Source organism: Gavialis gangeticus, unplaced genomic scaffold (genome assembly GCF_001723915.1).
Source record: "Gavialis gangeticus isolate Ggan-Ray unplaced genomic scaffold, GavGan_comp1, whole genome shotgun sequence".
Taxonomy (NCBI): domain Eukaryota; kingdom Metazoa; phylum Chordata; order Crocodylia; family Gavialidae; genus Gavialis; species Gavialis gangeticus.
Genome location: NW_017729031.1, coordinates 94698584 through 94712585, shown reverse-complemented (window position 1 = coordinate 94712585; position 14002 = coordinate 94698584). Strand labels below are relative to the sequence as shown.

The following is a 14002-nucleotide window of genomic DNA, read 5'->3' as shown; positions in this document are numbered from 1 at the left end:
AGTATGCTGCTAGCTTTCTTGGCAACAATGGAACACTGCTGGCTCATATCCATCTTACTGTCCACTGTAACCCCCAGGACTTTTTCTGCGGAGCTACTGCCCAACCACTCAGTCCCCAGGCTGTAGCAGTGCATGGGATTCTTCCATCCTAAGTACAGGACTTTGCACTTGTCCTTCTTGAACCTCATGAGATTTCTTTTGGCCCAATCCTCCAATGTGTCTAGGTCAATCTGAATCCTAGCCCTATCTTCCAGTGTATCTACTACACCCCCCAGCTTGCTGTCATCCGCAAACTTGCTGAGGGTGCAATCCATCCCATCTTCCAAATCATTAATGAAGATATTGAACAAAATCAGCCCCAGGACAAATCATGGGGGCACTCCACTTGATACCAGCTGCCAGCTAGACATTGAGCCATTGATTACTATTCATTAAGCCTGACAATCCAGCCAGCTTTCTATCCACCTTACAGTCTTTTCATCCAACCCATACTTCCTCAGCTTGCTTGCAAAAATGCTGTGGGAGATGGTATCAAAACCTTTGCTAAAGTCAGGGTATATCACATCTATTCTTTTTCCTGCATACCCAGAGCAGGTTATTTCATCATAGAAACCAGGACTTGCCCTAGGCGAATCCATACTGACTGTTCCTAATCACCTCCTTCTCCTCCAGGTGCTTAGAAATGGATTCTTTGAGGACTTGCTCCATGATTTTTCTTAAGACTGAGGCTGACTGAACTGTAGTTCCCTGAATCCTTGTTCTTCCTTTTCTTAAAGATGAGCACTATACCCTTTTCCAGTCATCTGGGACCTCCCCTGATCACCATGAGTTCTCAGAGATAATGGCCAGTGGCTCTGCAATCATATCAGCCAACTCTCTCAGCACCCTCAGATTCTTTCCATCTGGTCCCATGGACTTGTACACATCCAGCTTTTTAAAATAGTCCCTAACCTGTTCTTTTACCACTGAGGGCTTCTCACCGGCTCCCCAAACTGTACTGCCCAGTGCATTAGTCTGGGAGCTGACCTTGCCTGTGAAGACCAAGGTAAAAAAGCCATTGAGCACTTCAGCCTTTTCTGCATCCTCTGTCACTAGGTTGCCTCTCCCATTCAACAAGGGACCTCCACTTTCCGTGATCTTCCTCTTGTTACTGACATACTTGTAGAAACCCTTCTTGCTACACTTCACATCCCTTGCAAGCTGCAACTCCAGTTGTGCTTTGGCCTTCTGATTTAATCCCTGCATGCTCAAGCAATATTCTTACACTCCTTTTAAGTTGTTTTTCCAATCTTCCACTTTTTGTAAACTTCGTTTTTATGTTTAAGCTCACTGAAGGGTTCTCTGCTAAGCCAAGCTGGTTGCTTGCCACATTTGCTATTCTTCCTGCACACCAGGGTGGTTTGTTCCTGCACCCTCAGTAAGGTTTCTTTATAATACAACCAGATTTCCTAGACTCCTTTCCACCTCAGATTGGCCTCTCAGGGGATCGTGCCAATCAGTTCCCCAAGTGAGTCAAAGTCTGCTTTGCTGAAGTCCAGGGTCCATACTCTGCTGCTCTCCTTTCTTCCTTTTGTCAGGATCCTGATCCCAATCATCTCATGGTCACTGCTGCCTAACTTGCCGTCCACTTCTACATCCTCCATCAATTCTTCCCTGTTTATGAGCAGTAGGCCAAGAAAAGCATAGCCTCTAGTTGGTTTCTCCAAACACTTGCACTAGGAAGTTGTCTCCAGTGCTCTCCAAAAATGTCCAAGATTGTCTGCACACTGCTGTATTGCCCTCCCAGCAGATGTTAGGGTGATTGAAGTCCCCCATGAGAACCAGGGACTGTGATCTGGAAACTTTTCCTAGTTGTCTGAAAAAAGCCTCATCTACATCATCCTCCTGGTCTGGTGATCTATAGCAGACACCCACCACAACACCACCCTTGTTGCTTTCCCCTCTAACCTTCATCCAGAGACTTTCAACAGGGCTGCCTTCAGTTTTATATGGAGCTCTGAGCAATCATACAGCTCTTTTACATAAAGCACAACTCCTCCTCCTCTTCTTCCCTGCCTGTCTTTCTTGAACAGTTTTTACCATTCCGTGACAGTGCTCCACTTATGCAAGCTATTTGACCAAGTCTCTGTTATTCTAATCACATCATCTTGGGTCTTCCCCTCTTTTTGAATCCCTTCACTTTCCCCAGCTCTTATGACCTGAACTCCCTGTTCCACATAGTCTTCTGGCCGTCTGGCTGTATGGCCAACCATTTCAGTCTGCTGTCACTTAGCTTTTCCTCTGTAGATGTTACTTTTGCTTGTTGTCACACCTTTTTTTTCATTACATGATCTTTCTTTCTTATCCATAAATTCACTTCCGTATCCTCATCTGTCTCACCATCATAGTGAACATCTGTTGTTTCTTTTTTCCCCAACCTGCTGATCCATACCATAACATAGGCCTTATCACAGTCTTGTAGATTTTTCCTTTCACACAAATTGCCATTTTCCTGTCATAAACCACTCCATTCACCTCCCTCCACTTTATCCATGCCGTATTTTTTCTGTTACTAATTTCTTCATATTTCTCTCTATCATCTTGTACAATAGACTCTGGATATTTGAGCCTGCATGCAGATGGTATATGCTGGTTATTCTATGCCACAAATGTGACACCGTGGGTACATTAACACGTTCAAGTAATGCAACATGATAAACTCTGGAGTTCTCTGAGCTGGAGTCAACTGTTCCCCAGCACAGTGTCTACACATTCACTTGGGACAGCAGCCCTGGGCTGGCAGCTGGTTTGTGGAGTCACCCTCAGGCTCTGGGTGGCAGAAGGCAGCAGAAGGGCTGGCTGGGGCATGAGGATGCAGAACCTGTGGAGCCACATGTCTAGGTGGCAGGCAGGAATCTGTCCCCCACCCAGTCACTGTCTACATGTGTGTTTTAGTGCAGTAAATGATTCTGCCATAAGGTAGTACTATCCCTGACAGTACTAACTGATGGATGAGCTAATTAATTTACTGTACCCTAATACAGGCACGTGTAGCCTGTGATGCTGTACTGCAGAGCTAATTAGTCAACTGCAGTAAAGTACACATGTAGATGTACCCCCTGTCACAAGAAAATGCACGTGGTGTGTACTTTGATTTTTTTTTCCACCTACTGATTGTACATCAGGCTTTTCCCAGCTATGCCTCCGTATGCTCGAGTCACTCTATCTCTCATTTGCTTTCTGCAATCAAAACCACATCACCTAAGAATCTAGTGTACCAGGGACATCCTTCTAAATGTCCTCTGCTAAGTATTGAGAGCCAGAAAATATAGAAATGGACTTATGATGGACCTTTGATATAGACCTTGTCTAGTAAACTCATGTTGTTTAGCCTTTATGCATGTTGTGCACAAATCTTAGACAGATTTCCCGTACAAGTTGTTTCCTCATGCACCACTATCACTTTTATTGATACATAGTCATATGCACCTTCCATATCAATAAACAGCAGGTGAAGATTTTTCTTGTTTCCTCTGTACCTCTCCATTACAGCAAAGCTCACATCAATAATGTGTTTAGCTTGAATACTAACTGATTATTACTTCCAATTTTGACTTCTCAAACTTTGTTTGATGATCCCTTTCTGTAGTTTCATGGTATGGTTCATGAATTTTATGCTTCAATAATTGCCACCGTCTTGTACAACTTCTTTGTTCTTTAAAATCATGCACCATAAGCCCTTTCCCCATACATTTGGCACTTTCTCTCATAATTTGATCTATTAAAGAACTTGGTAAGGAGACTTGCACCTTTGCAAGGCAGTATACATTCCATGCCAGTACTGGTATTCTGTCTAGTTCTATACTACAGCTTTCCAGTTTTTCTTTGCATCAAGGGTATTTGCTATTATTTTCTCCATTACTGATTTGACCAAGATTTGATTGACCAGAACTTTTCTGCACCCCTGCCTACAATTCTCTTCATTCTTAAGCCTGTTGAAGTAATTCTTCCACCTGTTTTATAACTTCCCCGATTCAGAAATCTTCCTAGAGTTGTATGTGGGATAATTCCATGGTTGTTGCAAACATAATCTCATGGTTTGAGATACGCAATATCTGTGAGTGGGGTTTTTTTGTTTGTTTTCCCGTTTTTGGTTTCTTTGGTACATGGGGAAGCAAAGCTAGATAAGATTTACTCCAGTGCCATTCTATGAGGCCCTGATGGGCAGGGTTTGAAAATAAGAATGTAAGGAAGATACATACTAACTTGGGTAAAAAAGAAAGCCAAAAAGAAACAAATGTCTGGCCACTCAGGCAACATCAGCACCACTAGTACAGATCCCAAGCAAGGATAAATGGGCAAGGGTGGCATCTGATAGGCAGCCAGGCATAAGAATGAGGCCAAATTTAAAATGTAAAGGCTGTATAAGTGTAAAAAGAAAAGCAAAACAAATGTGACTCCAGCAGGTATATTTTAAGAAAACCACTATGAGTTGGCCAAATTGTATTTTGTTCCTAGTAGCTACTGATTCCTGTTTGTTATATACATTTGGAAATTATTTTAAGCGCGTATTGAATGCTCCTGATTTTTTCCCTACCTTGCATCTTTTGTAGCCATTAGCAATAAAATGGGGTGAAAGGTTAGTCAGTGGGAGCTAGTAAAGATTTCTGGTTTTGCAGAATTTTAACTCCTTTTGCACTGTTGTTAACCATTACGCAAGGTGACCCTGAACTTAAATACTGGAGAATCAGTCCAGTGTCACTATTTTGTTGTCAGTGATTATGTAGTTTATCAAATACTTTTCTTCAGTGTATATTATACAATATTCAGTATGATTGTAGAGATGCAGTATATGTTAAGAATATAGTGAAATCTTCATTAAGTAATCAGGCAGACTCTAGGTATTTTGAGTTGGGTAATATGAAATCAGCTTTCTGGAAAGCAAAGTGGAGTGTGTGAAGCACATCATCTTGTAATCGGATTCTAAAAGAAAACACACTATGATAGTGCAGTGCAGAAAATCAAAGATTGCCATTCCCACTGAGCTAATGATATTAATGATGATATGTTTAATTTAAGTAGGATGATCAGCTTGAAGTTTTGCTGTTCATAATTATAACAAGCTGCCAGTGTTTGCCTGAAGCTGTTAGCAAAATTTTGACCCTGCTGGGAAAGAATTAAGAAGGTTTGGCTGACTTATTGTGGCAGGTGGCTCATTACTTCACCTGGATATAAGCAAAGTGGGAAGTGCTTTTATAGAGAAAAAGAGAAGATTGAGGATAATTAGTTTTGAAGTAGAAAGTTTGGGGGCAGCCAAGTCTGGATTTGAAGTATGAATTGAACTTTGTGTTGTTTATTAACATTTCAATTTAACATAAAATGAAGGGGGGAGGTAACTTGGGTTTTTTTAATGAGGAACAGACTGTATTTGAGAGGAGGTTGGTTACTGGAGCCACAAATTTTGGGGTTCCCCACTACAGAAAGGACATAGACAAATTGGAGAGAGCCCAGTAGAGGAGAATACAAATGGTTAGGGGCCTGGGGGACATGATTTACGAGAAGAGCCTGAGGGAACTGGGCTTATTTAGTCTGCAGAAAAGAAGACTGAGGTGGGATTTAATAGAAGCCTTCAACTACCTGAGGGCTGGTTCCAAAGAGGATGGAGCTAGACTGTTCTCAGTGGTGGCAGATGACAGAACAAGGAACAACGGTCCCAAGTTGCAACAAGGGAATATGTTAGGTATTAGGAAAAAATTCTTAGTAGGAGGGTAGTAAAACACTGCAACAGGTTACCCAGAGAGGTTATGAAATCTCCATCCTTGGACGTTCTTAAGACCAAGCTAGACAAAAGCCTTGGCTGGGATGATACAGTTGTGGATGGTCCTGCTTTCAGCAGGGGATTGGACTAGATGACTGAAGTACCTTCCAACCCTAATTTTCCATGATACTGTGAAATTAAATTTTAAAAAAGAGAAACTAAAGTTCAGATTTTCATATGGAATTGCTGAGTACCTCAGATAAGGGTAAAGTGTTACTTCTGGAGGTAAAATCATCTCAGTGTTTTGCTGGTGAATACTCATAGATCATTCTTAACTTCCCTGGGCAACACCCCTAGTTGGTTACATCATTTAACACGGATACAAAACCTGCTTCAGGGAATAGGGGATGGGGGAGAGGTGACAAATACTAATCTTACCATACATACGTGGTTTTCTCTTTTTTCTGAGCTAACCAAATTTCTGAGTCTGCACAGCTTCTATCTATGAATCTGTGCTTACAAAGAGAAAAAGCAAGGGTTCAATTCTGCTATGTGTTAAATCACTGGATCTGGAGCAATGGACTATAAAATAATGGGGTTATTCTAGATATGTATGTATGTACATTGGTAAAATTAGTCTGTTTGTATACAAAAATGTACTCCCATGGAAAAAGTCAAAGGTGCACAACTTCAAATCAAGTATTTCTTAGCACCGGTACAGCATCCAGCTAAAATGTTCCCCCTTCCACTAGAAATGAACTTGTGTGTGAGAAATGCAATCTCATTTAAATTATATCTCAGCTTGAAGGGAAGATGAGTTTGTTTTATGTAGCAGTCGGAGGTTCTCAGAAATATCCGTCAGTCAGTTACCAGAGTGGTAAATTAAATCTGGAGAGTGAGAGCTCGCTCATCAGTACACATTGATATGGAAGTGGTAAGGGGGGAGAAAGAGAACTGCATCAGGCCTAAGTGTTTATGTTCTTGATGGAAATGTACAAATCATTTCCTTCCTTTTCACTGCTGTCATGGTCCATCACTTTAGTCCATTTTCACCTTGCTAAAGGATTCTGAATGGGCCTTCCTGGTTTGGCACCCAATTAATCTCTCACAAGTCTGTTCTTGCAGCCTGACTGCCTGGGATGGCCCATTTCTTATGTCAGTGACTCATGAACAATACTCTCTTTCTTCTCCCTGCCCTGTTGTACATTGTCATCCCCCAAAACAGAAGATGTAGATTTCTGCTGCTTCTTTGGGAGGGAGGTGGCAGTTCTCTTATTCTTCTATTGTATAGGAGTATATATCCCCAGATCGGTTGTCTTCTTTTCTTCTTTTCTCCTTTTCTCTTTCTCATGTAAAACAATATGATACTATGAGAAATAAAGTGGCCTAAATTGTCAAAAGTGACTGGTGATTTTTGAGTGCCCATATCAAGACACCTCAGAAGGTCCCAATTATTAGAAAGTGCTAAGCAACCACTCTCTGAAACTGTAGTACTTTAACAGTATGTAAAATTAAGCACCGTAAAACTACTGCTTGCTTTTGAAAATCTAGGCATGCATATCAGCCCACATTCTCTCTCTTTCTCACAGGCATGTGCACATACACATGCACAATTTTTTAGCCCGAATTCAGCCTTTCCCTTCACATTAATATCTCTGAAAATAACAACTAAGAAAAATAAAATATGATTTTTGTCTAATCTGTTTCATTCTGCTTGATGGTAAGTGCTATATTTCTATCACTGTTTTCTTTTATAGTGAGAGATGCAGATACACCATGCGTGGCCATAAGGATTCAGTTAACAGCATAGAGTTTCTGCCATTCTCCAACACTATTCTCACCTGCTCTGCTGACAAGACCCTGTCACTTTGGGATGCCAGGACGGTGAGTAAGCTGCTGTTTTTGCAAGTTGGTGGAATTGTTCAAATACAGTGGTCATTTGAAATACGAAAGAAGTGGAAACTTGTCCAGAAAATTAACAACCTACATAATGTGGAGACTCAGTAATAGAATATAAATACAGCTATTTTATACTGACCAAAAAGTTATTACCATATGCTGTCTCTTTGGTGAGCTTGTAAATTTGTTGGTCACCTCAGTCCAGGGGCTAATAGGTAGATATTCACATCACAGAAGAAAAGTTCGGCTCTGGATTGTCAGTTGTTCTCTTTGTTGGTGAATCTAGAAGACAAGTTAGGGGCTTTGCCATATGTGCTATATTAGTTCTATGGATAGAGTATTTGTCAGTCACTCTTTGATAAGTTACTGACAAATGGAAAAATGGGGTAGGAAAAATAGAGGACACACCAATGTCTAGGGCTAATATGTTTGCTATTCTTTTTGGTAGAATGGCCTTCATAGTTTAGTGCTGACCTTTCATGAGTTATGGGTCATTCTTTCTTAATGGAAAATATTTCACAGTGGTCATTGACAGAAGATTTGCATCTCTCTGTCTCGTTCTTTTCTATGGTCATTCTTTGTTATGCATAAATGGATCAATAAGCATTGCTACAGTATATGCAGGATTGAATGTGCAGTTGATAATTTTTCCTTTGTCCCTGTTGCTTTGCAACCTCCCTGTATTTTGTGGCGTTTATATTCAAAACTAAAGTTAAATGCCTGAACAAAATGATAAAGGATAGAAAAACAAATATTCACTAGGAACTGAAACAAGAAGTATTTATTTCCTCTCCCATTTGGGAGAGGGGCAGGGGGTATAGAGAAGGGAACAGGACAATAATTAAAACTAAGAGGCTGCTGAATGTATCACTTTATCATGGTTTTCCATCTACACTTCAGGAATTCTTAAGTAGCAAAATGAGCAACAGCCCTTTGGACACTTAACTTCTGCTGCAGCTCTGCTCTGTGGCAGTCAGCAGCAGTGGGCTTGGCCTTGCCCAGCCAGGCAGAAGCAAGGCAATAGCTTTGTACTTGGCCAGGTCAGAGCTAGAGGGGCCAGAGCTAGAGCAGAAGGTAATATGGGAGGGGAAGGGAACGGGTAGGTGGAATGACGAACAGTGTGTAGTCTCCCCCATGCTCCTCCTGCGCCCTACAGCTCCCCAACCACAAGTTATGCCCCCCAGCTGCATGTCCTCCTCCCCCTGCTATACAAGCCATCTTGGGCCCAAAGAGCTGAGTTATTTGAATCTGACAATTGTTATTTGAATCTGACAATTTTTCCCCCATGTTGACTGAGGCAAAGAACCTCATCCCAGATCTGAGTAAATGCAGTAATTACGTGAGACTTAGAAGGGGAGAAGGGATATCTGCATATTTAAGAGTCATTGCTGTAATAATTATGCACATCTTAGGTGAAAAAGAAGCTCACATGAAGAAGACAGTGGAATATTTTTTAAGTTTATTAGCTAATATCTGTTTATGGGGCCACAGAAAAAGACAGAATGGATGGTAAATTAATATATTGAGCATTCAGTGACTCAAGTTAAAATGAAGACTCCTTGTTTTCATATATGCAAGTTTCCAGGAAAGTTGATCACAAAAATATACCTAATTCATACCCAGATATCAGTTGGCAAATTCATTATGAGCATCTGCTTCCTTCATACTAAGTGATCAGGCTATATTAAAGTGTCTTCCCAGAAAGAAGATAAATGATTTAATCCCATTAGTTTGGAACATACCATTTTCTTACCTTTTGGGATCAGTTAGCATTAAGGAATACATTTAAAGATTATTTTAATAAAATGTAAAAACTGCACAGTAGTTTGTTTTCCTAAGAATTAGCTTCACATTAATAATCACATCCTGCTCATAAACTATTAGCTCTTTATCATTAAAGGAATTGCTAGTCAGTTGCGTGTAAGTTGAACAGACAAATCAGCTTTGTATTTTGGGGGAAAAGGAAACAAAAATCTTTGAAATTACTAAGGCAAAACTATAAAACAGCCTGCAGAATTTGGAAATGCATAAAATTAGTGGTTTTTTTCTGGGTATCACACAGGATTTGTCCCAACCATATGTAAAATTTAATCTATGATAGCTGCATTAAATTAAAAATGAAGGTTGCAGCTTGTTTTCAGGGAAATAAGATTACAAAAGGTAAAATAGTATTTAGAAGAACATGGATTTTTCCAAGTTTTGGAAAGAAATGCATTATATTGTTGGATTTCACTGGCAGCATGCTAATACCAGGCTAAATTCCCCTTGGGATGATTGTATGTAGTTGAAGACACAATTCTGTGGTAGGAATCTCTTTCTAATAAAGCTGAAGGTTTTCATGCCACGGTAAGCTGTTGAATTTATTTCTTCCCTTATGCCAGTTTCATAGAAAGACAAGTGCATTCTGGCATTTCACCAGAATATTTTCATGCTGACACATCAGAGTGAACATCTTCTTGCCTTATGAATTGCAAAATATATCCAATGATAAATGTAAGATTTGTTAAAGAACCTCAGACCCTGAGAGCACAAGTTCACTTGCCTGGTTAATTCTGCTCATGATAAGCAAGCTGCCATTCATCTGTATCTCTCACAGTCTGATGAGTGATTTCTCGAGACAGTCGAATTTGTCTGGATAAAATAGAAACCAACCTGAATCTTTACTGTTCTCAGGCTGCCTACAGACTGATGTTTCCAACCATATGAATAATTAACAAAAATAAAACAAAGGAAAGCAGAATCTGGTATTAGTTCACATGTATGAAGACATTCAATGTAAATATTACTTCTTGTGCTTTTTGGGGCTAAACAATACTGCTCTATGTGCATCTTTTGTAAACAGAGGTTTCCTGTTCTGTAAAAGCTATATGGTAATTTATATAGCAGTTGTCAAAAAGTCTACATTTACTAACAGTCATGCACACATATTTACATGTGCATTTAACTATATCTATGAGAGTATTCCTTCTGACTCCCATGTGACCACTAATATCTCTACAATGAAGCACATACATTAGTTTCTGTAGAATTAGGGTTACACTGGTTTATTTTCTATTTAACAATAGAAGGGACTACCAGGTGTCTCAGGTATCTTTGTATAGTAACAGTTAGCAAATGTCGATTTCCCTCTCCACCCCCTAGAGGTAGCCATTCACACTCTCACTGGCATGTTCCATGATTTAGTTCATTATCAAGGATTTCCTTCAGACTTTGCCACTTTTTTGCAGGGTAATCTAACAATTTCAAACAAGTGCTTTATTCTTCTCTTTATACTCTGTCTGCAGGAGAATGCTGGCATACTAGTACAAGTGATCCTGTTCCTTCCCACTGTGAAGGAAGGTTGTCTCATCTCTGGCATTGAAATAGGAAGATATTAAACATGTCATATTTTTAGTGTTTAGATTTAAAATGGCTTAAATAGTAGAATGACAATTTAGCACAACAGTGACCAAGCCTGTGTTCTAACTTGAGTAATCCATGGGCTAAATCAAAAACTAAAAGCTCTGAAGTAGTGTGGTGTCATTGATGAATAATGGAGACACCAACCAAAGGGGCAGAAGAAACCTAGATGATATTGCCCCAAACCCAGACATTTCTGCCTTAGCGACTTCAAATACCTGTTAATGTTAACACATTTTCATAGTGTTAAATAGTGGCTTTGGCTTGAGTCAGGGCAAGCAAGGACACTGGGGTGCAGCAGGGCTGGGCAGAGTGAGCACCACAGTCCCAGAACACCCAGCAGTCATGGTGCCTTCTGCCACTACTCAGACCAGACAAAGTGAGCCAGTCCCAGTGGTGGTGGGTGTTGGGGGGGGGGGGTAGTGCCTCCCACAACTGCTCAAATTGGCTCACTGCTTCCATCAGGCAGAGCAAGCCAGTCTATGCAGTAGCAGGAGGTGCTGTGGTCACTGGGCACTCTGGAGCTGCAGTGCTCAGTCTGCCCAGTGGGAGCAGTGGCCCTGCCCTGTCCCTAGCTACTGTTTTCTCAGGATAGAGAATTTTTCTGTTCACCATCCAATTAGGCAGTGTGTTGTTGGGAGAAGAGTAACTGCCTACTCTGCCTGCCCATTCCCTAGTCAGTTTATGGGCAGAAAGATAACGGGGCAAAGACAATTTAAAACTTAAAAATGGCTGTTTGTTAGATTTTAAAAACAAGCAGCATATAAAAAATTGCACAGATCTCTGAGACAGTTTTAATTTTTAGATTCAAATCTACTACAGAGCTCTGCTAAGATGATTAATGTTTGCGTGTCTTTCAGTGTAAGGTGTAACAAGCCCTTACACTCACCTTTTGAGACTGGGAAAGAGGAAAATATCAGAAAGAAACAACTAGTACAGGAAAAAAAAGTAGTGTCAGGCAAAAAAGGGAGGACACTGGGCTAAAGCAGACTGAATTACTAAAAAACTTAGAATTGGGGTGGCAGTGGAAATATCAGATCACCTTACTCCTATTCTTCCCCCTTCCACTCTCCATGATGTGACTTGTAGACTTTTAGTACTTGTGGTCTGAAACAACTCATCAGTAAGAATAAGAGGAGAGGGTGTGTTAAGGGCACAAAGGGGTCCCACACCCTAGGCCTCAAGAATGCTATTTTCTCAGGATAGAGAATTTTTCTGTTTGCCATCCAATTAGGCAGTGTGTTGTTGGGGGAAGAGTAGCTGCCTACTCTGCCTGCCCATTCCCTAAGCAGTTTATGGGCAGAAAGATAACAGGACAAAGACAATTTAAAACTTTAAAATGGCTATTTGTTAGATTTTAAAAACATGCAACATATAAAAAATTGCACAGATATCTAAGACAGTTTTGATTTTTAGATTCAAAGCTGAGCTCTGGGGTTGATCTCAGAATTAGTGTTTTGTGCTGCCAAGCAGAAAAACCCAAATCTAAAATAAAGAAATAACTTTGAATGTGAGGACCCAGGATCACAGTCCCTTAGGTACCAGATCAGATGGATTAGTGATGGTGGACAATACTTAACCATGCAGCTGAAAACCATTAACACATTGTTTCCTGTTGCCTAATCCAGAGAGCAATACTATTTGTCAGTTTTTCAGGGAGGCCACTTGCTTTTTGTGTTTAGGAAAACAGAGGTGTTGTAAAGAGGACATCTGCCTGGGAGTAGATAAATAAATCTCTCCAAAATAGTGGGAATATTTGGAGACTGGGCTTAATTTTAGCATGTTCCCACAGTCTGCATGCATGTGCTGGTTTTTATTTCCAGGCAAAAGGAATGATTGGAGTTAAAAGGAAATATGAAAAAGGTAAACAGAGAATTTTAAAACATTTAACTTGGCAAATAAAGCAGCCTGGCTAAAATTCAGTCTTCAGAATTTTAATAAAAATGTGCAGTGTAATCTGGCAACATGCATATTAAATGTATGTGGATCAACTACAGAAGATCATTGGTTTTATATATGCTACTTTTCAAAAATGTGTACATTCAGTGAACAGGAACAGTACTGAATGCTGGAGAAAAATAAAGAAATATACTGGGTAAAATATAGATTGAAAAGGATAGGTGTTATATAAAGAAAGACCATATAACATGATAGACTGATCAATACACAAGATATCAGATGGTAGCGTAACTTTTTTTTTAGGTGACGTTTCAGAGCTGTGATTGATGGTCTTGGAGGGTGAAGTTATTTAAATATGTGTACAGCTACAGCATGAGTAGCAAAAATACAAGGTTCCTTTGAACAGCCTCAGTAACATGCCTCCAACAGTTAAGGATGTGTATCTACATGGACAAACTTTGTGCTCTCTGCAGCTATTGCCTATTAATGGCAGTTGGGACAGAATTAGTTTTCTGAATGCTGTAGTAGGGTTGCAGTGTTGTTATAGCTGTGATAGTCCAGGAAATGTATGAGCGCCAAGGATTTTTTGTAATATGTTTTATTGGACGAATGGGATTTTTTTCTTACAGGAATAGACTGATCTACTCATGCATTTCATGAGGTTGGAGACAATAATGATTTCTCTCACTGGTAACCTACATTGGGTTAATTTGTCTTCCCAGTTGTTTTACACGTTGGATCCCATTGATCTCATTACAGCTGCATGTGGGCTTCACCTGTGTAGTTCTCATTGTAAGATATGACAAATGGATTATAGCAGGTAACATATCACAAAAGTCTGAGGTCAGGGAGAGGTATTCAATTTGAACACTACAAATTTCAAACTTCTCTGGAATTTGCAGCACTGGGAAATGTAGTGAGAGGGGGAGCGTACAAGCGTTCCAGCTTTCTGACTGGAGAGCAGCAAAGGTAAGCTCTCCAGCCAGGGGTGAGAGGAAACTCCTTGCTCCTCCCACACCCCATGGAAAACAGGCTGTTTCTACCTCTGGGAGAACCCCTCCCCCCCCC

At 40.4% G+C, this 14002-nt stretch overlaps 1 protein-coding gene across 2 annotated transcripts in view; it reads left to right on the top strand.

Annotated features, from left to right (window-relative positions):
* SPAG16 (sperm associated antigen 16) overlaps window positions 1-14002 on the top strand; it is a 1224108-nt gene that overhangs the window by 815482 nt on the left and 394624 nt on the right. For both annotated transcript variants that reach the window (XM_019523400.1, XM_019523399.1), the window contains one exon: window positions 7495-7621. In XM_019523400.1, the coding sequence (XP_019378945.1) occupies window positions 7495-7621 (127 nt within the window). The remainder of the gene's footprint in view (window positions 1-7494; window positions 7622-14002) is intronic.